Source organism: Astatotilapia calliptera, chromosome 15, assembly GCF_964374335.1.
Source record: "Astatotilapia calliptera chromosome 15, fAstCal68.1, whole genome shotgun sequence".
Lineage (NCBI taxonomy): Eukaryota > Metazoa > Chordata > Actinopteri > Cichliformes > Cichlidae > Astatotilapia > Astatotilapia calliptera.
This window is the reverse complement of record NC_137436.1, coordinates 33,179,798-33,206,114: the sequence shown is the minus strand read 5'-3', so window position 1 is coordinate 33,206,114 and position 26,317 is coordinate 33,179,798. Positions and strand designations below refer to the sequence as shown.

Here is a 26,317-nt window from a genome sequence, read left to right as displayed (position 1 = left end):
TAACATGTTTAATGTTATGTATTTTCTTCTATTTGATCTCAAAAAGCTCCTAAAACAGTCAGCGATCACTGTTGACCTCCCTCGGCTTTTATTACCGCTAATCATTTATTTAAGCTCAGTTTTTAAAACCTTACGATGTAACTACAGCCCAGCCCATGCAGCAGTATATGAATGACTAACCTCGTATTGTGGATGGATTATCTCAGTTGTTCTCCTGGCTGAAGTTTGGTCCGTTTACAGCATCCTGCCATGCAATTACATTTGTTCCTGACCACCGAGAACACTCACGGTAACTTTTATCAAGTGGAAAAAAAGTTAGCTTGTTTATATTATGCTAACATAGCTGTGTCGCTAGCGGTCACGTAGCACATCATTATATACCAGCTAGCCAAACTTCAGTAACCCTACAAACATCACTGCTGTTTAGCTTTCTGTCTTCATTTATGTTGGAAGTGATAACAGAGCTGTACGTTTTAATTTGTTTCCAAAACCCCGCAGTCAGGACATGCTATATTGTATTTAGATAGAAGCTAGCGAGCTAACTCCCTGCTAACTTCTAACTCCGTTAAATGTCATAAATTCTGTTTTCATGGATGCCTGGATGTTAAACTCAATTGTTACACCTGGTAGAGCAGAACGCTGATCATTTTATTAAAGATGAAAGACTTTAGACAGTTTTTCAACTCTCAGTAATGCCATAGTGATCGTTTGATATATGGACCTGCAGCGGAGTTTAGACCCAGACACGGCTAGTGACGTCAGACTGAACAACCGGATAATCCTGTGTCTCTCTGTGCTGCGTGTGTAAATAGATGCACCTGTTTTGGCGGGAAAAAGTGCACAGGCTCTCTGATTGGTGGATTCAAATTCAGCAGCTCCCAGGCTGACTGAGCTAGAAACTTACTTCTCTCTCCCTGTGTGTGTGTGTGTGTGTGTGTGTGTGTGTGTGTGTGTGTGTGTGTGTGTGTGTGTGTGTGTGTGTGTGTGTGTGACAGAGAGAGAGAGAGAGAGAGAGAGAGAGAGAGAAGGCCTTTTAATGGGATGATCTCATTCTAAGATTCAAATTCAATATATTTAGACTGGTTGACTGAATTGGATCTTGTATCTGATTGTGTGGCTGTTATATATTTTTTTGCTGATTTTTTTCATTTAACAAGTATATTTGAGGGACCCTCAGCATGTTCAGCATTTCTTCAGCTGTCCATTTTGCTTTTCCAATTTTTCTGTTTAACTTATTACTATTGTGCTAAATCATACTATTTCTGCTATTTTATAAGATTTGTGCTTAATATACTATTTCTGCTTTTAATAGGATTTGTGCTTAATATAGTATTTCTGCTTTTTATAGGATTTGTGCTTAATATAGTATTTCTGCTTTTTATAGGATTTGTGCTTAATATAGTATTTCTGCTTTTTATAGGATTTGTGCTTAATATAGTATTTCTGCTAAATGTAGTATTTATGCTTAATCATACTATTTCTATATATTTCTGCCAGGCAGCCAATCCTCTGTGCGGACTCAGACACATATCACATATCAGGGCCTGCACGGCTTCCCAGCCAGCCAATCATGTCTGAGGTCTTCCGTTTCCTCTCTCGTCATATCTCAGCGACGGTTGTACAAAGAGCAATGAAAATCGCAGTCAAAGTACACCAAAGTCCGCTGATTCACCCAGTACAAGAATTATGCCTCTAGTCCACCTAGTTTTTGAGTTACACAACGTTTTGTAACTCCAAAAAACTGCGTTTTTCGCCTCTCACCGGGATCTAATTCTGACTGCTCATCACCCTGTTTTTCAAAACGGCTCCTCTCTTTCCCAGTGGCACAGTTGGTAATGACACGAGTCTGCAAGCCAAAGATCGTGGGTTCGATTCCACCTTGGTCAACATGTTTTTTTCCCTACAAATTAATACACTGTCACAGACCAGTAATTCATATTCATCATTTATTACAATTCTGCAAACTTTTATGATTTTACCAGCTTTTCTAATATGGACCTCACATTCTTAACACTCCATGGCACAAATACTCTTACCTTTAGGCTCTGTGTATGTGTGTGTGTGTATCAATATTTCTCCCATTTTAAAGTATTACTCCTCCATAATTGTATTTCTGTTAAATCAAAGTACTTTTACTACATCTTAGTACTTCTGCTCAATCATAGTATTTCTGCTAAATCATTGTTATTATGCTATATTGTAGTATTTCTGCTCAATCATACTATTTCTACTATATTATATTTTTCTTTCTAAATATAGCATTTCTGCTATATAATTGTATTTCTGCTATGTTATAATATTTGTGCTAAACCAGAGTATTTGTGCTGTATCATAGTATTTCTGCCAAATTATAATATTTGTGCTAAAACATAGTCTTAATTTAAAATTACAATATTCATAGTTCATCACAGTGTCTCTGGTAAATCACAGTATTTCTGCTATGTTGTACTATTTTTCTAAATCATAGTGTTTCTGTAATGCTTAAGTATTTTTGTCTAAATATATTCTTTCTGTTATCTTATACTATTTCTCCTAAATTCTTGTATTTTTGAGAAGTTATGTTTCTGGTAAGTTACAATATTTCTGCTAAGTTCTGCTATGCTATTATATTTCTGCCAAGTATTATGTTTCCTCTAAGATATTGCAGTTCTGCTAAGTTATTCCATTTTAGCAAAGTTCCTTTGCTTCTGCAAAGTTTTTACAATTTCTGCAACTTTTCAGCTTTTTCAGCTACTTTTTGCATACAGCTTCAGCTTTAAAGCATCCACACTGCATTTTCGCAGGAAATGCAAATTTTTCTAGTTACTGTTAAATTACTTTTTTGCTTCCTACTTTCAGACTTTTTAGTTTCCGTTTAGTACATTTTGTATAATGTATAATTGCAATTCACAACAACAGTCACCTTGAGATGTTTTATATAAGGTTAGAGACAAAATTCCAGAAATCTGAAAATTCCCCCACAAAGCAAGTTTTAACAATGGTGGACACAACCAAAATGGGTTTTGGCAGAAGAGACCTCCAATATCAGCCACTTCTTTTATCTACTGCTGGTACATGCTGTCCAGGGGCCTGTCCTTCCATGATGGTTCCTCTTCTTGCCCCTTTTCTTTCTTGTGTTTCTGCTGCCTGAGATAGTCAATATGCACGTTATCTGTTGTGTTCATCTTTCTGATGTACTCTTTCTAATGGATTTGTGTTGTTTCATTCTGGATAGTGGTTCTGAAAATCTTCTTTCTTTCCATTTAGCATACAGTCTAATGGTGCTGGACTTGGGTTGAAACTAGTGGTGCAACTGATGAAAAGTCTCACGGTTCGGATCGGATCACGTTTTTTTCCTCACAGATCGGATCAATTTTCGGATCAGCAGAAAAAAAAGAAGACTTATTTAAGTATTTTTTGCCTATTAAAAAACATTCAACTCAAGAATCATTCCACGCAATTATATAAAAACAAATTAAGATGCAATATAGGGCAGTACAGGGCTTTCTATCTGCCACTCCGCTGTGATATAATGAGCGGTCATGGTCACGTAGCTTTCCGTTGCCCTGGAGATCCACCCATTTGTATTTTGGGCAACAGAAGATGCCTGGGACAGTTCAGCCATAACTTTAAACTTTTCCTGCTCATACATGCTTGGACTGATCTTGTCACTGAAGTGGACGCGCAACGGAATGTCATAGCGTGGCTCAAGCACGTTCATCATAGTGTAGCGTAAATAGCGTAAATCTCGTTAAAATGACATTAATGCCATAACTGCATTGACGCGGCAAATCTCCGTTAACTAGTTACCGCGGATCTTCCTGTGCGTGGGGCTGCACGGCGTCAATGCGTTAACTAACACGTTGACTAGTTTAAACCCTTGTTTTGCACAACAGAGTACAGCCTACCGTCTGCAGCTAAACACCCCAATAGCTTTTGTAATAGCTTTAGCCTGGTCAGATTGGGCAGCAAAGGGCTGCTTAAATACAGCTAACTCCTCTGCTCCTCCACTTGGACCGCTAGCGCTGGCCATAGCTATCGCTGGCGGCCATAGCTATCGCTGGCGGCCATAGCTATCGCTGGCCATAGCTATCGCTGGCCATAGCTATCGCTTGACAGACTGACCACGCGCACCATACACATATTTTTTTCTTCTTTTTCGAATCTTTGGATCACGTGCGTGCCGAACCGTGGAGTGAGATCGGTTCGGATTACGGATCAACCGTGATCCGTTGCACCATTAGTTGAAACCCTCCATGCATGATAAGGAAATTTCTTGTCAGTGGCTTCTATCTCCTTCTTTGGCCACCTTATTAACCCAGCAGCAATGTGCTAGCAGCATGTAGGTGTTGATTGCCTGGATGTTGTTCTTCTCGTTCAGCTGACTCCTCTGGACTTGGCTTACTCTGTGCAGGTATTTGGTGGTTGCTGCTTTGTTAGTAGCCTTATGTTAGTAGGTCTACTCTTATATTGTTTATAAGGTTTTTAATAACACCTCCCACCCACTCCATGACATGTTGGTCAGTCACAGGAGCTCGTTCAGTGAGAGACTGAGATTACCGAAAAGCACCACTGAACGACACAGGAAATCATTCCTGCCTGTGGCCATCTCCCTGTACAACGCATCCACTTAACACATTGTTTGCTGCTACAACTACACATGTTTCTTTTCCAAATATTTATTTATAAGTGACTTATGTATGTATGTATGTATATATATGTATATATTGTACTATTCTTAGTTAGCGTATTGTCTGTCTTGTCTTAATGTTGGTTTAAAATGGAGCACTGTAACAAAAAATAATTTCCCCCAGGGATCAATAAAGTATTCTGATTCTGATTCTGATTTAGGGGTGACTGTTGTTGTGATTTGGTACTGCATAACTAAAATTTAATTGAATAAAATTGAAACTTGATAAAATTAAGCTTCTCTTCAGTTTGAGTTGACAGAGTTGTAAACATCAATCTGTTTGTTGTTCATTTGCCTTTTTGTCTTCTGTCAGGATGGCAATACTGCTCTCCATGAGGTGTCCTGGCATGGCTTCACTCAATCTGTGAAATTGCTGGTGAAAGCTGGAGCCAATGTTTATACCAAAAACAAGGTGAACCTAGACTTAACCTGAGATCAGAGCACTGAATACATTAGCTGAAAGTTCTAATCAACATTGTTGTAGTTAACCAAATATAACAAAAATCTTATAGTGTGAAAGATATGCTTGATCGTTGAAATTAAAAACTAGGCTTTAGGCAATAAAGAAAACTGGGGCTATAATCTATACTTGGAAAAAAAATAGATTAAGACATTTTCTACTAAAGACGCTGGTAAAAAATGTGTTTAGTTTTTGTCTGTGTTATTTAAAATTTTGTCAATACAGCCAGTCTGTGAATGCTTGAGGACTGTGAGTCAGTTTTTATACTGTAATACTTCTTCCTGAAAAAGACGATATAAATATATGGTATATGTCACTGCAACAAAAGTATCTCCAGGGAACACCAGTAAATGTCATACTCTCTCTGCTCCTGTTTGCAGGCAGGAAATACACCTCTCCACCTTGCATGTCAGAATGGTCATGCTCAGAGCACCAAGGTTCTGTTATTGGGTGGATCCAGACCTGACAGCAAAAATCATGTAAGTTATGTGCATTTGCAAGTGTCTGGTAGTTGTTCCTGTTCAGAGATTAAATTTGGCAGGCTATGGAACCCTAATATCCACTCTGGCAGTGAAGTGTGAGAAAAAGATAGTTTGTCAGGTGTTTGGTGTTCTTAATTTGTATGCAGATCTTGTACTGTCAGGGTTTCTGGTTCGTTGACCCAGTGTTTTCACTTTGTACTTTGAGACTGTTTTTTTTCCATTTGAGTCCTGTTTTATTGTGTTAGCCTCTGTCTTTGGCTACGTGCACATTGCAGACGAAAGCGCATCAAATTCGACTTTTCTGATCCTATGCGACCAATATCTGATCATGGTATGACAGTGTGAACAGCACAAATCCGATATTTTCAAATCCGACCCAGGTCACTTTCGTGTGTGGTACTGAATCCGATACATATCTGATGTTTTAGAAAGCGACTGCTGTTTGAATGGTCATGTCGCATTAAATTCGTCTTTTACGTCACTGACACAAGACAGACGCCAATTATCAGCGCGCGAAAAAGCGCCCGAGAACGCTTCCTGGCCATCCAGTGAAACTGTTGGGAAGACAGCGTTGGAGAAACGTGAACATTTTATTTGTACTGTACAATCTGCAGACTCTAACAGAAATCTGCAGCTATCCTTTGAAGCACCACTCCTCTCTAAAACAGCAATAAGGATCATTATTAGGCCATATATAAATAACAAAATAACTTTATAACTTAAAGCAAAATTGGGAAATGTAAAGTCTGAAACAAGTCTTTATATTAAGGGCCATCAGTCAAACAATACTGTTTGGTCTGGGTCTAAACAGAGGCGTTGTGTGTGACGTCTTCTTTTGCGCATGCGGGCCGCTTTGAGGGTTCACACTAGAGTGCGTTTGCTGTCACATTTTATTTGTAGTGTGAACGAGCAGACAAAAAAAATGGATTTGATCAAAAAATCGGAATTGAGCATTAAGACCTGCAGTGTGAACGTAGCCTTAGTGCATTATGTTTGGTGCTACTTCCCATGTGTCATTAGTTCGATTTAGTTCAGCTGTGTACTCTCCTGTCTCTTATCATCATCATCAACTTGTGTATTTAAGCCCTAAATTTCCCTAAGTTCCTTGTCTTGTCATCATCAGTTGTGTGTTGTCAGGTAAGTTCAGTTCAATTCTGCCAGCCAGTCATTCAGTCAGTCGTCTCATATTCTGTTTATCCTGTCTTCACAATAAACACCGTCCACAGCCTTCATAAGCCTGCAAGTCCTGTTTTTGGGTCCTCTCTCCTCCCTCTCTCCACACACCGACGTGACATGTACTTAATCACTGTGTTCTGCTGAACCTCCAAAGCTCAATGCTCATCATCGCAAAATGCACTTTATTTGTGTGACTTTACTTGTTGTCGTTTTTCTTCATTATTAACACATCAGCAGATATAGTAAACTATAAAAAAGTATAGTGGAAAAATTTTCCAATCTTCATGTATTAATATTTATTGATATAACTTTCATGCAAATAAATGGTACTGATTTTAAAATCCTAGCAAAGTTCACACTCTGTGTTGTAAGCATCCAAGTGCACCATACTTATAGAATAGTAAAATAATAATAAAACAATCACTACTGCTGATTATTATTTTGAGTTTGAATTTAAAAAATATAAACTTGAAAGAAAAATATATACGACCTCTTTTGTTCTTAAAGATCTGATCTTTTTCAGACAGTGCATTTGTTAGGTACAGAGAAGGCAAGAATTGTCACAACAGCAGGGCCAGAGTTGATTCATTTATTGCATGGTAATGCCTTTAATGACTCATAGATGCCTTAAGTTAATCTTAATGTGTTAATGTGTTATATTATTATTTATAATAGGATTATATTTGTGTGTGTGCTGCGTGCCCTACATACTGTGCTCTGTGTTATATTATTATTCATAATATACTATTTGTAATATTGTTATATATTTCCAAACCTTGATTGTTTGAGCTTCAAAAACAAATGAACTTGTTTTTTCTTCTTTTAAAAAAAAAGTTGAATACTGTCAGCAACATTCAAGTGCTGGACAGCATCGATAACGTGGTCCCCCACACAGAGTCCTAGGCTATGTGTGGTATCTGCTTTGAGAGTGAAGGTAGTAAATCTCTTACACTGTGTTTGGGGAGATTTACTACCTTGACCTGAGGAATGTGAATGCTGTAAAATTATTTACCAGTGATTATTTCTTGCAGGCAGGTGATACCTGTCTACATGTGGCGGCCCGCTACAATCATCTGGCTGTGATTCGTATCTTGCTGGGAGCATATTGCTCTGTGTCAGAGAAGAATTTGGTGAGTTGTGGACTGACTGGGGCATTTTTCTGGTAAAAGCTACTTGATGAAAAATTAATTGGAACTTTTTTCCTGTAATGTGAAAAAAATCACGTTTGAATTATAGAAGTTTTTTTAGTAGCTCTTTCTATCCACTATAATCAAGTGCTTGTTTTTCTGATAGTTGGAGTTCTCTTTGTAATATCATAGGGTCTTTACCATATAATAAAAAGTGCCTTGACTTTATAGTTGGTGCTGTATACATGCACTCAACAGAAAGAACAAGTTTATTCCTGTATTTGACATAAAGTGTGTTAATATTTTTATTCTAAGCCCCACTTATTGCAGACACGCAAACCTAGGAATACAACCTGACCAGTCAGGCATAATTTGGTTCCTAAGTGCTGATGATTACTTTTAATACAGTTTCTTATTAACCTAGTGAAGTTTTTCATGACAAACTTAAATCATTTATGAATGCACTACAAGTGACTATTTTGGCTGGCGTCAGAGGGCCTCGGACTCTGGTGATGTGGAAACCTCGGACGCAGGTTCTGGTTGCTTGAGGCCAACAAGTACTGATTTTTGGGGGTTGAATTCTGCTGATGCAGGACTCGCTGATTCAGGCTCAAATTCAGGTGCTGGTGGGGGCTGCCTGGCAGCCTTGGGTTCTGATGCGGGCTCAGATAATGGGTGTCCTTCAGGCTCTAGCACCGCAAGCTGTGTGCCCTGTGCAACCCCAGCATCAGGAATACAGGCAAGAGGTCACAGCACTGCCGTCTGGTCCTGGTTTGCCCGAGCCAAAGGTGCTCCACTGGCCGGTCCTGAACCCTAACTCGAACCCTCCGGTGCAGAGCATGATTTGCAATGTGAATGAAGCTCTTGCAGTGGTTCTATAAGGACCAAATGGCTCATAACATCAAGCTAGACACCCCATACACCCGAAGCACCTCCCATAGAATACTCCCACAAAACACATGTAGACTGGTTGAGCAAACTCCCACCCACCCTGAAATATCCTTAAGAGGCTAGGTCCAGTGTTCCGCAGCCCGGACGAAAACCGCATTGTTCCTCCTGTATCTGAGGTTCAACTAACAGATGGACTCTCCTTTCCACCACCCTGGCATAGATTTTCCCCAGGGAGTGTGTTCACGGAGGGTTGGAGGACACCCTCCAGTCCACCTTCTTGAAGATGGAAAACACTACTAGCGGTACGGCCCTAAATCCCCACATGAGTGTCTGACACTGGGACAACAGAGTGTTAGGGTACTCTTAACTGCTGTTTGGTGCATAAGTGCAGACAACAGTTAGGAATAGTTCCCTGACACAAAGGCACAGGGAACAGTCCCTCTCTACCACCGGGAAAAAAACAAACAAACCAACATACAGGCAGCAAGCCAAGGGGATCCCAGGATGCCCACCCTAGCCTGCTGCCTCTCACCAAGGGCAACTCCGGACTGGTTCAAGAGCCCAAGCTGTGCATTGAGTTGAGCCCAACTATATTTAGCCTTATGCAGTAGTTTAGTTTCCTTCCCCACATTCCATGTCCCCAGCGCTAGCATCGGTACCTGGAATTGGTCCACCAGGGTCTCTGCCCTTGGCTGACAACTGGCACACAGTGCCTTCTGTGGGTGCTGGGTCTACAGGAAGGTCGTTCCATGTCCCTTCTTTGGGCTGCTCTCGGCCAGGCTCCATAGGCCAAAGCCTGGTCACCAGGTGCTTGCCCTCGGGTACCCTTCCCAGGCTAGGCTCCATGGCGGGGTCCCAGTAACCCTATCCTGAGAAGGGGTTTAGCTGTTCCCTTGATCTTGTACTGGCAAGGTCTTCTGAATCGCCCTTTGTCTGGTTCCTCACCCTGGACCAATTTTCCATGGGAGACCCTACCAGTAGGCAGCAAAGCCCCCCAACAATATAACCCCTCCTCCATGATAAGGCAGTGATTCATGGAAAGGGAGACACATTTTTCCACATGATTACATATATCATATTAGTTGAACTTGTAAAAATATATAATGAAATTATAACTAGTAGATTAAATGAACCATATAAGGTGGGGATTTGCATGTTAAGGATGAGATTATATACATCATATAAGGTAAGATTAACATGGAGGAGTGAGGATATTATGTTGACTGAGTCATATTAAGATCAAAATTAATAAATGAAGAAGTTAACTGAAATAACCTTTTTATTCAGGTATATAGCTCATAGTTAATAATCAGTATGCTTTTTATGTTCTCTTGTAAATAAAATACTGTTTTATGATTTGTAAATCATAGCATTTTGTTGCTATTTACATTTTACACAGGATCCCAACTTTTTTGGAATTGGATTAGTAATTGCATTGTTTAATAGACCACAATAATAAAGAACTGGCATCTGTTTGAGATCTTCAAGTTAAGGTTAAACTTATATTAACATTACCTAACAGACCTTTTTTATGTCAAACATCATCAAAGAACAATCCTTCTCAAATAAATGCACGGTGCATTTATTTGAGAAGGATTGTTCTTTGATGATTTAGCCTATTTATCCCTTCCAAAGAGCACCTCAAAGAGACACAATTTAAATCCAGGAAGCACTCCTTTCTCCTTTGTTTTTAATATTGATGTATTTGTTTCATATTCATGTGCATGTCTGTGTGTGATGCACACAGGCTGGAGACACTCCGCTACATGTGGCAGCTACACTGAATCATAAGAAGGCGATACGCCTGCTGCTGGAGGCTGGAGCAGACAGTCGCATCAACAACAATGTGAGTGTCTCTGTAGACTCAGGAGAAGCATGTCTTTAATTTTAGCACATTGAAAAACCATAGTAGTTATAAGTGGCACTTTCTGTTGTCTAAAATGTTCACGAGTTTTATAGAAATTTATAAAAAATGTCTTGAGTTGAGGTTGGCCTATGATTTTCTATGAGTTCCTGCTTTAGTCCTCAAGGAATGGCTCAGTTTTTCTAATTTGTGTATTTCTCCAACTATATCCAGCCACTAATATGTCCTTGTTGGATCACATTTTAGTCAGCTCCTCATTATTGTCTTTGTCTGTCACAAGTTAGAATCTCAGGGGACTCAACCTCAAGGTCAGAGGTCAGGTTTTCTGAAAATCTTGTGACTGCCATGAGTTGACAACAAGCCAGCATAGAATTTTGAAATTGAAACCATAGGTATGCCTAACAGGAGGCTGTGGATTAGCACTGGCGAGTGCCAGTATTTTTTTAAAGGCAGACATATTGATAATGATGTCAGATCCATATTAAATATGATAAATTCTAACAGGAATTAACATCTATGACTACATCATTTCTCCTTCCACTCACTTGTCAAAATAACTGAAAAAGGAGTTAAGAAATTGTAGTGGGTTGACTTGGGATAGGGTCTCACAATGCATCCACTTCCTCCATCAGCTTGCTGCCAGTCCCTGCTTCTTGCTTTTAACTCAAAGCTGTGCTATTCACCATTTCTTTGTAGAAGCAGCAGGTAGCACCTTGAAAAGCATTTGAGCAATTGACCATCAGTAGCTGGAAATTCTCTAATCGCATTACAAGTCATTATACCTTTTTTGGAGATGTCATTTCATATAATGAAATGTTAAATGGACTGATTCTTATATAGCGCTTTTCTACTCTTCTGGAGCACCCATTCATACAAGCACTTGCAGAAGTGCGTACTAACATTCACACATATTCATACTCCAATGGATCATCGGAGAGCAACTTAGGGTTGACCTGCTTTACCGCCTGAGCTACAGCCACCCCGAAATGTGTGAAGGTTCAGATTGTACATTAAAATATCCCATCAATACTAACAGGTTGCTAAGTTCACAGTGATAGAAAATAAGTTAATAATTTGCTTACCACAAGCCAGGGAAAACATCCGGTCTGCATGGAATGGAGAGGAAACTGTGACCAGCTGAAGGTGGACTCATGTTTTGTCTGTCTTGATTTGTATCTCTGGGTGTCTGCAGGCAGGTCTAACAGCTTTGGACCAGGCCAGAGAACACAACAACCCAGAAGTAGCTCTTCTACTGACTAAAGCACCCCAGGTAAACTCTCACTGTGACCAGTACAGGCAGACATAATTTATAACTATAATAAATAGTTTGATTGTTTTCCACGTATATGAAAATGTGATGTGTGATTTTTCTTTCTCGTGGGCTTTTCTAGGTTTATTTGTCATGTTTAGTAACTATAGCTCATATTTTACCAAATTTCACTGCCCAACATATAAGAAAAAAGAATCAGATCACTTAAACTATATTTAACATACTAACAGCTAAAATTGAATTTTTTTTGAAAAGCCAGTAAAAACTGTACTCATCAATACTTATCAATACAATATATACAATATATAATTCACAAATCATACTTGATGAATTGTGTCTTCTTGTGTTCAGGTGCAAAGTTTTGTGCGTGGCAGGAAAGCAAGGAAGAGGAGAGATGAGCTGAAGGCAGAAGGTCGGGCTCAGTCAGTGCCTAGAAATGCGATGCTACCCTGTAAGGTAAATATACTTAAGTGTCAGTGTAGCTGAAACTTACTGAATGTAGACTTCATCACAAAAATAGGAAAATGTGAGCAAAAACTGGAATGAGCAGGAATGTTTTTTTATGGAGGAGGGGAGTCAGGGTTGTTTCCACATATCTCTGGCGTTGGCCACACACAGTACTAGCCCTAAGGATTTTTATATTTTTGTGGGGACAATGCCTTTATCATATCCTTTAGCTAGAGTTAGCAAGAGTGCCAACATCATTGTGTGCCAGGAATTAGTTTCTCCTTCTCTCACCCCTTTTCACTCACCATGTTTTTATACACCACTCTGCATTTAATTAGGAGTTATTATTCATCTCTGGCACACTTCTACAGCATGTCTTTTGTCTTGTCTCCCTCTGCTCACCCCCAGGTGGTCATGACAGATGGCTGCCTGTCGCTGATCCTGGTTCTGCTGGAGGTTTCTTCCTGTTAAAAGGGAGTTTTTCCTTCCCAACTGTCGCCAAAGTGCTTGCTCAAAGACGGATGTCTGATTGTATGGTCTTTACCTTACAATATAAAGCGCCTTGCGGTGACTGTTGTTGTGATTTGGTGCTATAGAAATAAAACTGAATTGACATGAACTGAATTGGCCAAAAGTATGCACTCACCCATCCAAATCACTGAATTCAGGTGTTCCTATCACTTTCATGGCCACAAGTATATACAATTTGACACCAGGGCATGCTTGACTTTTTCTATAAACATTTACGAAAGAATGAGTTGCTCTCAGGACTTTAGTGAATTCCAGTGTGGTACCTTAATAGGATGCCACCTGTGCACAAATCCAGTCGTGAAATGTCCTTGCCACTGAATATTCCACTGAATATAGCAAAGGAAACGATTGGGAACACTGCGATTTTGATAGAATTGTAGACTTGAATTATTGAAAAAAGAAAAGGGAAAAGACAAAAATCCACAATATGTCTCATAATGTCCACTTTAAAATCTTTCATACTGTTTAAATGTTTCTGGAACCTGCTTAGATAAACCTTCCTCTCGTTCTACAGAGTAGTGTATCTGCTGCAGGCGACAGCCAGAGCAGTGACCAAGCTGCCTGCAAACACACTAAGGTAACTGAGTCTAACGCCAGGAGAGGAAAGAACAGGAAGCGGAAAAAAAAGGTAAGACCGTGCATATAAATATGGAATAAACCATGGAATAAAAACCTTTAAAAAAAAAAAAAAAAAAGCGAAAGTAACCAGTAATGAGGGCTAACCTCAGAAGAAACTATCCCAGGTTTGTCCTGGACTTTGTCCAGCTGGTCACAGGAAGTCACCTTTTTAGATCCATTTAAAAACCATTTAAAACCACTGAAAAATTGTCCTCTGGAGAAGAGCAGAGAAGGTTGAAACAGTTTAATGAGTTTCTAGACCCAAGAACAGCACAGCAAAAACCAAGCAAACCTGGGGTGTACAGCCCTGGTGTTGCACAAGCAGCAGACAAAGACAGACAATGACAAAGACAAGGCGTAACAGAAAGATATAGAGAGAAGGGATATTTTGGCATCTTTCGGACACATTTATGGTTAGAGGTAATTCCGATTGCAACTTATTTATGGCCAGCAGGATATTTTTGTAGCCAAAATCAATTACTTGTTACTCATGAATTAATAACTTACGACCACATAGTGTTGGTTAACTATTGCAGTTTTATGGTCACTGCAGAGCAACAGGTCATAAGACTTGATGCATAGTGTTAGCATGAACCATTAATCTTCGAGAGGAATTAATCTAACTATAAATCACGATATATCCATTCAACATATATAATATAGAGTATATAACATAAAATATAGATACAACTTAAGTCAGTGACACACGGTGACACAGATGATTTTCCACCCTGTTGCCTAAACACGCAAACAAAAACATCTTACTGCATTATTTACCAGTTTAACAAAATTAATTGGATCACATCAAAAAATACCTGCCTGTCTGCACTCTATATGGATGTCTTCATCTTTCTATCTTTCTCCTTCCTAGCCAATGGATTGTAAAATATTATTACCTACGTAGTTAGTTAAATATCTACTACTACCACAAGATGGCAGTAATGTAAAGGATGGATGCAAACATGCCAGGAGCTTTTTAGTTTATGTCAGTTTTTACATGCTTGTCCTGAAGAAGTGCCACTGATATAACTAAAAAATGTAGATAAGGCACAATGTACACATTGCACAATATAAAAACCAAAAGCTTAACATATTAATTCCCTACAAATGCCGTTGCAGCCATCTTTGTCTGACCCTCTGCACTGCAGAGAGACCAGGCACTGTGGAACCATTCATAAGAAGAAAGGTAAACTGCGTGGAACCGCCCCTTATGTTTCCATCCCTCCACACAACTTCAAAGCCTATCAGCTGTACACGCTGTACCGAGCAAAAGATGGCAAGATAATGCAGGTAAGTGACTATCATTACCATGTTTTCGCCAACACTGAGGGTGCCAGTTTGGCACAAGTAAGGTGCTGTTAAATAACAACCAGGCTAGGTAGACACTGAGAAAAGCAAATAATTATTCTTCAGACAGTAAATGCCAGTATCTTGTATCTAGCTTGGTTACTGGTAATTACTAAAGTAGTTCTAACGATAGTATTTAACCTCCTAAGACCCTTCCACGACATGCATTTTTAATTTCTCTTTGATATTTGGGCATATTGGGGCCCGATAAATGCAAAAACAAAGAATTACCAGATTTTTTTTACCTTGTTTTTGTTTTTAAGAAAAATGAGAGCCACAAATGAGGATATTCATTTAAAATTTTGATACAACAGTAGCAGTATAATGTCCTCGTAAGTGGATATCAGGCCCATGTAGAGCAAAATTGAGTATTTTGGTCTAAATAACCCAAAATGTGATGTCCGCATTGTGGACGGCAGGTCCTAGGAGGTTAAGTCTAGGATCCAGGTACATCACAATATGCTGTGTTTTGCCCCTTGAAATTCTTTACAAAGCATTTACTACAGCCACCTTCAGATGTTGCTTGTTTGTAGGTCTCTGTTGCTTCATTTGTATCCTCAGCAATTAAAAAGCATGTACTGTTAGGTTAGGATGTTGTGGCCATTGCAGAATATCAATTTTTTGCTTCCAGAAGCTATTGGTTTGCTTTTGTAGTATGTTTTGGATAGGTTTTCATTCGCACTATGAAGTCTCATTTACACCACATGGCTTAATCTGAGTGGAGAGTATAGTTTTCTACATTTCATCAGCAGCCAGTTTGTTCTTGGCTGTAACTAGTGGTTTGCACCTTGTTGTAAATCCTCTGTATTTACATTCATGGACATGTCTCTGATATCTCCTTGAGTGTGTTCTTGACTTGGCTAGTCAAGTTTCTATTAATCAAGAAAAAAAAGTGATTTTCCATTTTTGTGGGCTTACAGGCTTTTTGTTGCTGCTGAGCTGGCTATTAAATTCCTTCTTTTTAAGAATGTACCATATTGTTGATTTTGCCATTCCATTTTTAATAACTATAGTATGTATTAACATGTTGAAGTTTGTATGGATATATCTTGAAAATATGACCTAGTGTCTCAATGATTTTACCTGTATAAATAAAGATGAAATAAAAAAAAATAAAATTCCTAAAGTTTTTTTTTCTATCCTTCAGACAGGTTTAGTTTGTTTTTTAAGACTTCTAACTAAACCACTACATTGGACACTGATGTGCCACCCCATACCCTGCCACCCACTGGTGTTACTATCATGTTACTATGATGTGTTTCATTGTAATTATTGTTATTTAACCCTGTCATGCATGAATTATCACAACCTCAATAAGGATTTTCTTCTTAAGTATTTTTATTCTTCCTTTCATACCAACAGATAAATAAAAATACTTAAGAAAAATATCCTGATTGAAGTTGACATAACTTATGGATGAACGGGTTAGTAGTGTGTATTAAATCTTGATAAAATAATTAAGAGACACTTATACCACAGTGACCAGAGCGACTAATGAAAATTTAAAGAAAATTTCCATTTGTTTGTCATAGCAATGCTTCTTGGCATTAAATCCTCTCTGTTGCTCAGCCCACAAATGCATTTTCCTTACAAATGTGACATCATTTAAGAGGAAATGAAAAAGCTTTCCCATTGTATGATTTATTGCTAAGAAACGTTGTTACAAAATACACAAATCAACAAAACTCGTATTTCCCTTTTTTCTGCTGGAATTTCCTTAATTTCCTCTTCTAACATTACACAAACCAAAGGTTATTATCACACTGTTCATAAACTTCTGGATTTTGTCCATTTTCTGTGGCATGCCTATGGTGGAGGTCTGAAGAAAATTGTGAATTCTGCTTTTGATTCATGCAAGGAGCTTCAGTCTACTACTCTACTACTTTCCTCTGGTGTATTTTTTCTATTTATAATAACCCTGGGTCTATGCTGAGTGTGCGCAGCTGATGGGCGCTGTGTAAAACGCCTGAATGTGGTAATGTACTACATTTTACAGGCAACCCTCCACCTCTGCCCTTCAACCTACCTGTAGACTGTAGAATGTAATGATGGGCTAAAACCCTTCATGTTTAATGTGACCATTGAGGCATATCAGGCAACAGTACCAAGCACTCACTATTTATCTGTTTTAAAGGTAAAGAGTTAATTACATCACATGTGAGTGCTCAGAATGTTTTCATTTATTCCTAATGAACATCCTTGTTTCTGTCATTTTTCCACTACAATACCTTAATGATTTAAATATGGATTGCTGGTTTGTGTTACAGGCTCCTCTGAATGGCTGCCGCTGTGAGCCTCTCATAAATAAACTGGAAAACCAGCTGGAAGCTACCAAGGAGGAAATGAAAACTGAGATCCACATCATTCAAGACCAACTGAACAGCAAGATGGGCCAGCTCGACCGCAAGAACAAACACCAGGTAGCATATACAGTTGCTCATTGCAACTGATCCACAAAAGAAAGTAAGCACTCACATAACATTAACTGCAGTTGGTGCTATTCACGAGGTTAACAGCATTTCAGAGGCCTCCCTACCTCTCAACTCTGCCGCCCTATTTTTTCCCTTCCTTCATGAGTGGTCTTTCTGTGTGGAATTTGTGTGGGTTCTCTCTTCTTCTCACAAGTGAGGTTAATTGATGATTCTAAATTGCCCATAGGTGTAAATGTGAGTGTGACTGTTTGTCTGTCTCTATGTGTCAGACTGGCGATCTGTCCAGGGTGTACGCTGCCCCTCACTGCTGCGTACACCAGCGTACACCCTGGACATGACTGAGGCCATTTCTGATAAGGTCTCATGAAGTGTAGATAGATCAACTGAACGGCCAGATTAATTCCTTAAGGACTAAGGCTTTTTAGATACTGTTCATCTACCGTCTAGGTTTTTTTTAGGCCTGCCTTTTGGCTTCATCTTTTGGTTTCCACTTTTCCAAGTTTTCTTACATTTTCAAGGGCGTACTGCACACCAAGTCGTGATATGCCAAGTTTTCTGCTAATGAGTCTTTGGGAATCCCCTTGTTGACAGATTGTTGAAATGGAAGCAAGTTATAGTGCATCCAAAAAAAGTATTTACAGCACATCACTTGTTCCATATATTAAAATCTTACAGCCTAATTCCATAATGGATTATCTTCATTTTCACTCTCACCTCATTCTAGATACAATACCCCAATAATTACAAAGTGAAAAAAGTTGTTTAAAATTCCTTAAAAAATGTATACAAATCCAAAATATACCACACACATAAGTATATAAACATTCACGGACTTTGCTACTCAAAATTTGAGCTCAGGTGAATCCTGTTTCTACCAATCATCTGTCAGATGTTTCTACAACTTAGAGTCCTGCTGTTGTAAATTGGCTAGGCTATTGTAATTCATTGTTATAATTATTATCAGGCTGTCCTACTCCCTGAAAAGCCTTCAGTTGATTCAGAATGCCGCATAGAGAGAGAAATGTCTTCCTTCTCTCTTCCCAACGGTCAAGATGGCCGCCCTCCATGAGCCTGGTTCTGCCGGAGGTTTCTTCCTGTTAAAAAGGAGTTTTTCCTTCCCACTGTCGCCAAAGTGCTTGCTCATAGGGGGTCAATTGATTGTTGCGGGTTCTCTGCCTGTTTGTTTTTTTATTGCAGGGTTTACCTTACAACGTAAAGCTCACTGAGGGAACTGTTCTTCTGATTTGGTGCTATACAAATAAAATTGAATTGAATTGCAAAGATGGGAAAATGGCTGTGCACTGATGCTCCCCATCCAACACGATGGTGCTTGGAAGGTTCTGCAAAAGGAAACTGTCCAAAAATAGGTGTACCAAGTTTGTAGCGTCATACTCAAGACTTAAGGCTGTAATTGCTGCCAAAGATGCTTCACTAAAATAACAAGGCTACATGTACATGTTATATATAAATTTTTATATAAATGTTTTATTTTTAATAAACTTAAAAGAATTTCTAGCAAACTTTTTTTTACAATTTGTCATTATAAGGTATTATGTCTAGAATTTTGATGTGAAAAATTAATGTCATTCATTTTTGAATATGACAAAATGTTGAACAAGTGAAGCGCTGTGAATACTTTCCGGATGCACCTTAGTTACTCCTATTAGTGTGAGTAATTATTTTTATGTGTTATGTGTGTGTGTTGTCTGCAGAAGTAGCAAAAGTACAGAATTTACTTATCTAAGTAGAAGTAAAGAGGTTGAAAGCTACTCCAGTAAGATTGAAGTACTGAAGCAACTTTTTTTACTCAAGTCAAAGTGAAAAAGTGCAGGCTCTGGAATGTACTCCAAGTAAGAAAGTAAAAAGTAGCTCCTTGAAGGACAATTCTACCAACTATTTTTGTACAAAGGTAACTGAACCTTGCGCTATATTCATATAATAATAAAATAATATTAGTACATGAGAATAAAAAATTCAGAATTGGTTTTAGTTACAAAGAAGGAAATGATTTCTCTTTTGGCATATAAACACGGTGTGGTAAGAGGATGCATGTGGTCAGACTGAAAAACACACAAACAGGGAAGAGTGGATTGGTACAAAACAAAATATGGACAGATGGTAATGAACAGATTGCACCATCGTGCAATAAAGAGAATGTATGTTCGATCACAAAACAGTCGATCAATTTGTTTCACCAAGTTTGTTTCTACACGAGTCATTTTGTAGAGGGTATGGCAGCATTGACAGTTTGTCTTAAAACAGTAACTGTAATGTGCACATTTTGGCTTTTTATTATGACTGATTTCTTGAAATAAAACTTTATTCTCAATTTTTTTTCTTAATGTGGCCCTAATACACCTTTGTAAAACTGTGACAGAACAGAATAAACAGAACAAGGATGTCTGTCTATTCTTGGGTTTTTAGTGAAGCCTAAACTTGAATGCATTTGTAGAATGAAGGTGAATAAAGCTCTGCCTTTAGCCTGTGTGACAGCAGGGTTTGAATGCAGACATGCAGTAAAATGATAGGAAGCACAGTAGATAAATCCTTTATCTTTTTAACGGTGTCAGCCCTGTTTTCACGTTGTTGTCTGTGATTAGATCTGGGCTCTTGACAAGATGACAGTGGAGAGAGCGTCAGCAGAGAGAAGCAGCTGTCTGAAGAGGATCGAGCAACGGGCCCTGCAGGAACGACGTGAAGCAGAAAAGAGACAGGTAACACTGTCAGGATACCTCTGACTGTGGAACTCTGACTGCTCTGTGTATGAAGCCATCACAGAATGATGTTTGTTGTGTGTGAAGTTTGTTCATGAAGAAAAAGGAAATTTAACATATTTGACCTTTTACTGTAATCTCCAGATCAAACAAAGGCAATAGAAAATGTTAACCGGGGTCTGCATGACATTGGGACACAACAAGCTATCGAAATTGGGCATCATCATTGAGTGCTGTGATAAAGTGTTTGCCCCCATCCTAATTTCCTATTTTTTTGTATGTTTGTCATACTTAAATGTTTTAGATTAACAAAAAATCTAAATATTAAGCAAAGATAACACAAGTACACACAAAATGCAGTTTCTAAATGAAGGTGTTTATAATTAAGAAGATAAATTAACTGTGGTGTATCACATCTTTGAAATGCTGAGTTCAATTTCTCTAGTCACACCCAGGCCTGATTACTACACGCCTGTTCGGAATCACTTAAATAGGACCTGCCTGACAAAGGGAAGTAGACCAAAAGATCCTCAAAAGCCAGACATCATGCTGCGATCGAAATTCAGGAAAAAATGACAAACAAAGTAATTGAAATCTCTCAGTCCGGAAAGGTTATAGCATCAACAACTCATCCAACAGGTCTCAAAAGACTCCAGAATAACATCTAAAGATTGCAGGCCTCACTTGCCTCAATGAACACTGACCTTAGTCAGTGTTCATTTCTCCACCATAAGAAAGAGACTGAGCAAAAATGGCCTGTATGGCAGGCTAAGAGTTCCAAGACGAAAACCACTGCTGAGCAAAAAGAAAATAAAGGTTCATTTCAGTTTTGCCAGAAAACATCTTGATGATCCCCAAGACTTTTGGGAAAATACTCTGTGGACGGACGAGATAAAAGCTGAACCTTTTGGAAGGTGTGTGTCCCATTACAGCTAACGTAAAAGTAACAGAAAAGGAGTACCAGCAAAACCAGGCTGAGGGAGGGGCATTCATCTGCTGTGACTAATTGAGGGTGAGAAGAGGACAAAAGACATGCTGTGCAAGAAAGCCAGAGAATAATAACTAATTATTAAGTGCAAAGTGGTGTAAACACACAGGTAAGTGAAGAAGCACCCAGTGCATCATGGGAAACTGTAGCAGCCTACACCTATTGCAGCATAACTAAGGGAGGATTCAAGGTCACCTGATCCAGCCCCAACTTTATGCTTTCCTCAAAAAGGAAAGTTTAAACCTATTGTTAGGCTTCCACAAAAGAGGGGCTCTGCCTCCCATTCTACTTTTAAATATCCTAGATACCCCAAGTAAACCAGCGTCTGGGAGTGAAGTGCTCTATTGGAATGTTTCACAGGGTAACCAATGCCCTCATGGCAATTGTTATAGTTTTATTACATCTAGCCAACAAAATAGAATTGTTGTTTTAATTGTGAATGTGAAGCTATTGGTGCTGTGGCCCATTCCTTTAAGTCATAAGTATGTGAAGTAGAATAGATGTTACTGTAATTTTTCTAAGCATTTCTTAAGTCGTCATGATTTTCATACTAATAATTACACAGTGGGCCCAAACATTCAACTGAATTAAATTGAAATAACAGTATTGCAAATGCTCACAATTATAGATCACATTCTATGAACCTATAAACTGGATGTGGATTCTGTTGAAGGCAGAGGAATATCTTGCCGTGTAATTACATTAGCACATTCCACCCAGAGTCATTTCACTGCCTCATTCGCACTCAGCTGGCTGTGGAACCCCAGAACATTAAACTAGTCAGATGTTCTCGATATATTACGTATAAAATTTTGTCAACTGCATCATGTTCACACGAGCTGAATCTAGAGACGGTCTATCCAAAGAGATTCCAGGACTTCTCTTATAGCTTGATGCTGTACAAAGAGGCACTGTAATATTAATAGGGTGCAATTCTGTCTGGTCTCTACTTCTTTTAGTAATATATTTTAGTAATATATGCTTCAGTATGTCTATTGACTCCTGCAGCTAGCATTATCATTCTTTTTCTGTACTGGTCCACAGTATGCTGAAGTGCCCGTATATCTGCAAGCAGGGGACCTGATCAGTTGACCTGTGCACAATTAATTAAACTGAACTGTACACAACTTTTCAATCTCAGTAGGTGATCTTATACGGGACTAATGTGCTGGATTAGGTGGATGTCAGGATATAATGATGAATAGATGAACTCCATTAAAGATTACATCATTGTTTTCTTTTAATCTACTTTTAGGACAGTGTATGCATTAAATGAATGGGAACTGATCTAATGAGCTCTTCTGTCATTAATAGAACTCTTGTGTGTGGTTCATTGTGTCCCCTAAGCAGACAGCTCTGGCCAGTGAACTGAAGAGCTGGTGTCTGTCCAAACTGCAGAACATGGAGGGCCGTGTCACAGGAGAGCCCAGCAGCACCAAGTTACAGCACTCCTCTACTGTGGCCGAAGCTAATGTAGCACCCTTCGCTGTGGTGCCCATTGGACAAGGGGGCAGCTCCCAGTGCCTTGAGCACCACAGTGACCCTCCACTCCTGGAGTTCAGCCGGGAAGAGTCTAGTGTGGCAGAGGGTGGCACAGCCAGTCACTACTTTGTTGTTCATGTGGAGAGCTCTCCAGGTAACAAATCAGCATAAACAAAGATGCTTTGTTTTGTTTCAGAAAAAAAAGAAAAAAAAGAAGAAGCTTCAAATCAAATTTAAAACAGCGACCCTGTAAATTAATAAAATGAATCCAATGAAACCTCATTTTCCTGTTCTGAGCTGATAGGAGTGATAACTGGTGTGGTCTTCTGCTGTAGTTCAGCTGCTTCAAGGTTCCACATGTTATGTGTACACTGTTCAGTAATGCTCTTCTGAATACCTTGGTTTTAATGAGTTACTGTTTCAGGAACTCAGTTTGCCCATTCTCAACTAGGCATTCGTGCCTAGAGAACTGCTCACAAAATTGTTTTCCACATTTTTCTGTGTATCGTTGTGTGGGAAAATCCCAGTAACCCAGCAGTTTCTGAAAAATTCAGAACAGCTGGTCATCAAAGTCTGTCTTGATAATGTCTAAATGCTAAGTGGCCAGTGATATGCAAAAGAAAACAGCAAGTATCTTCAGTATACATAAACAAATAATAAAAAATGAACAATTATATAATTCCTACCCATTCCCACCCAAATTTGGCATCAGTTCTGGAATCTGAAAAAACAGGAATTCTATACAGCATTTATAGGTCTATTCACACCATGAAAATACAACAGAGAAAATGCTACATGCTATTCGTGACTGCAGATTTGCATTGCATGCTAATTATCAGGCTGCCTAGTGGGTTCTATTCTAATCTTATTTATACAGCAACAGACAGGCTTCAGGGGTCTGTACCTTTGCATTGTAAGGTACAGACCCTAGAATAATACAGAGAAAACCCCCAATCAGACACTCGCTCATGAGTAAGCAGGATGAAAATCTTTGGAAGAACCAGGCTCGGGGAACGCCAACAGGATTAAAAAAAAACACACACACATGATTTTTAGGGCCAAATACAGTTGTATCTGAATTTAGAAGCACAGCAGGGTACCGTGAAGCTTAATGTTGGCTGAACCTCTTGTGAATTGTACAGATGGTGATAAGGATCAGAATACTGAGGATGACTCTCCCACAGCAGCCAAGAACCCCCCATCATCTGTTCAGGTGGTTCGGCCAAAGGAGCGCTCTGTGACCTCTGCTGACACCAAGAGGAAGAACCAGGAGCTGAATGATGTGGACATAATGAGGAGTGGGGCCAGGAGCCAAAGATCCAGCAGCTTCTCTCCAGCCACGGAGCGGCGCTGCAGCAGCAGAAATGACATAGGGATCAGAGAGAAGGAAGGACACTGTGATACAGGGAAGCACCAGAAGAAATATTTTCAGGGTAGGACTAAATTGAGAGGGGACATAAAGGTCAGGCCTCCAGAGGTCTTTGGAGGCCAGCCTACGTTTACTCAGGAGAGGGACAACATGCATGCCATTGAGGTGACCCAGTATTTCTTTGAGACGGTCTCGACTCAGATGGAGCGCTGGTATGAGAGGAAGGTGCAGGAGGCTCAATGGCAGGCAGATCAGAAGGCTCAGACAGAGAAAGATGCTCTGATTAATAGGATTGCCTACCTGGAGGATGAGCTACGTATGCTGAGAATGCATCGGGACGAGGACTGTTAAGATACAATCCATTTGCTGGAGAAAAAAACTGCTGAGATCTGTCCAGCATTGACCAAACATCATATAAATGTGATTCCTCTTGAGGACCAGTATACAAAACTGCAGAACCTCAGAACCACAGTCTTAGAGCAAAGTGCTCCATTGGGGTGGTGTGGTAGTATGAAGTTTTTAAGATAAGATGCAGCCTGATTATAGAAGACTTTATGAGGCAAAGGGTTTTAAATTTGATTCTGGATTTGCCAATGAAGCCAATGAATGGAAGCCAGTACAGTAGAAATATGCTCTCTCCTTCTAGTTCCTGTCTGAAGTTTTTTCGGACACCCTGATAATAATGAATTACAGTAGTCCAGCCTAAATGTAATACATGCATGAACTAGTTTTTCAGCTTCGTTCTGAGACAGGATGTTTCTAATTTTGGAGATATTGTGTAAATAGAAGAAGACAGTCCTACATGTATGTTTAATTGTGGTGGAGGTGTGGTCCCTGGCTCAGCTGCAGGGGAGGGGTGGCGCAGCGAGTTCAAGGGGCAGTGCCAGGCAGGTGAGTGGACAGGTAGTCATGTGGCACTGATGAGCTCTCTACTGTTGTCAGTGATGCTGGAGTGGAGAGGAGGAAAGGCTTTAGAAGGTGTGCGCAACGCCGGGAGAGAGCTGTAGTGAGAAGTGTGTGTGCCAAACCTTAAAAGTACACTGCTGTGTGTCGAGAAGTAAAAAGAAACGTTTCGTACACTGTATGTGTGGGTCCGGTCCTTGTACAGTGGTGCTGAAACCCAGTGGAGTATGTCCGAGCCTCAGGCCGCGCCACAGGCGCAGCCACTCCAAATCCTGGCTCAGATGCTGGCAGAGATGGCGACCGTGAGCCGTGATCAGGCGGGCGCACAACAGAAGCAGATGGAGCAGTTGTGGGAATAGCTGGACCGGCAGATGGGGGACCTGGAGCAGCTGGTTGCGGTTGCCGCGCCGTGGGGCATTGTTGGAAGCAGAATGGATGGAAGTGAGATGTGTTCATGGTGATATTCACAAGTATCCTATTGTGCCACTGATATTAAAATACAAGGACAAAACACATAGGATTAAGGGTGCGGTTTGCTCGTGCCTGTCGCTCCCCCTAATTCTGGGTATGGATTGGCCAGTCTAATAAACTGTTGTGGCAGTATGCAGGGATGCGATTACAACCATTAATAGCCTCACTAGAAGGTCCCGCCAGCTTGGGAGGTTCACTTTATGGGAGATTTTCCACTGGAGCAGTCTTGTGATAACATTCTAGGCTCAGCCAAGTGATAGAAATTGATTATCACGTGGTGCGCCCTGAAGCCGTGCAGACCTCCCGACTATGTGTTATTAAAAGATTTATCGAGTGAGTCGTGACACTCACGAGAGGAGGAAAGGCTTTAGAAGGTGTGCGCAACGCCAGGAGACACCTCCAGTGAGAATCGTGTGTGCCAAACCTTAAAAGTACACTGCTGTGTCGAGAAATAAAAAGAAACGTTTCGTACACTGTGTGTCTGGGTCCAGTCCTTCTACATTAATGTACGCTTTGAAGGACATATCCTGTTCAAAAAGTATTCCTCAAAATGTTACTGGAGGCCAAGGTAGTGTCATCCAGAGTAGCCATCTGGTTAGAGACCATATTTTGACGATTTTTTTATAACCTCAGTTTTCTCTGAATTTAGAAGCAGAAAATTTGAGGTCATCCGGGTCGTTTTGTCTTTAAGACATTCCTGCAGTTTAACTAATAAGTGTGTGTTATCTGGCTTCATCGGTATGTAAAGTTGGGTGTCATCTGCATAAAAGTGAAAATGTATGCTTTGCTTTCTAATAATACTGCTACGGAACCCTGTAGAACTCCATAACTAACGAGAGCACTACCTTTAATACCTACAGCATGCTCTAATCACTGTAATAAAATATTATGGTCAACAGTATTGAGTAAGATAAAGATCTGTAAATTTCTCTTACTTTACTCACATTTCACAGAATGTATTTTTAGTAATAAGTCTGATATGAATTATTGTGGATATGGGCAAGTGTACGATAATGGGGAATTTAATTTTTACTTTACAATCCTGTTTTAGTGTAATATTTATTGTGAAGTAGTAC

At 39.6% G+C, this 26,317-nt stretch overlaps 1 protein-coding gene across 4 annotated transcripts in view; it reads left to right on the top strand.

Annotated features, from left to right (window-relative positions):
- The window catches only part of ankrd6b (ankyrin repeat domain 6b), an 80,573-nt gene extending 54,431 nt beyond the window's left edge, over positions 1–26,142 (top strand). For 2 of the 4 annotated variants that reach the window (XM_026194167.2, XM_026194165.2), the window contains 12 exons: positions 4,983–5,081; positions 5,510–5,608; positions 7,819–7,917; positions 10,553–10,651; positions 11,862–11,939; positions 12,291–12,395; positions 13,432–13,545; positions 14,655–14,825; positions 17,150–17,302; positions 19,915–20,028; positions 22,367–22,652; positions 23,641–26,142. In XM_026194167.2, coding sequence (XP_026049952.1) covers positions 4,983–5,081; positions 5,510–5,608; positions 7,819–7,917; positions 10,553–10,651; positions 11,862–11,939; positions 12,291–12,395; positions 13,432–13,545; positions 14,655–14,825; positions 17,150–17,302; positions 19,915–20,028; positions 22,367–22,652; positions 23,641–24,218 — 1,995 coding nt within the window. In that variant the 3' untranslated portion in view covers positions 24,219–26,142. Of the gene's footprint in view, positions 1–4,982; positions 5,082–5,509; positions 5,609–7,818; positions 7,918–10,552; positions 10,652–11,861; positions 11,940–12,290; positions 12,396–13,431; positions 13,546–14,654; positions 14,826–17,149; positions 17,303–19,914; positions 20,029–22,363; positions 22,653–23,640 lie in introns of all 4 variants that reach the window. The other 2 variants (XM_026194166.2, XM_026194164.2) reach the window with 1 other exon arrangement.
- Positions 26,143–26,317: the final 175 nt, after the last annotated feature.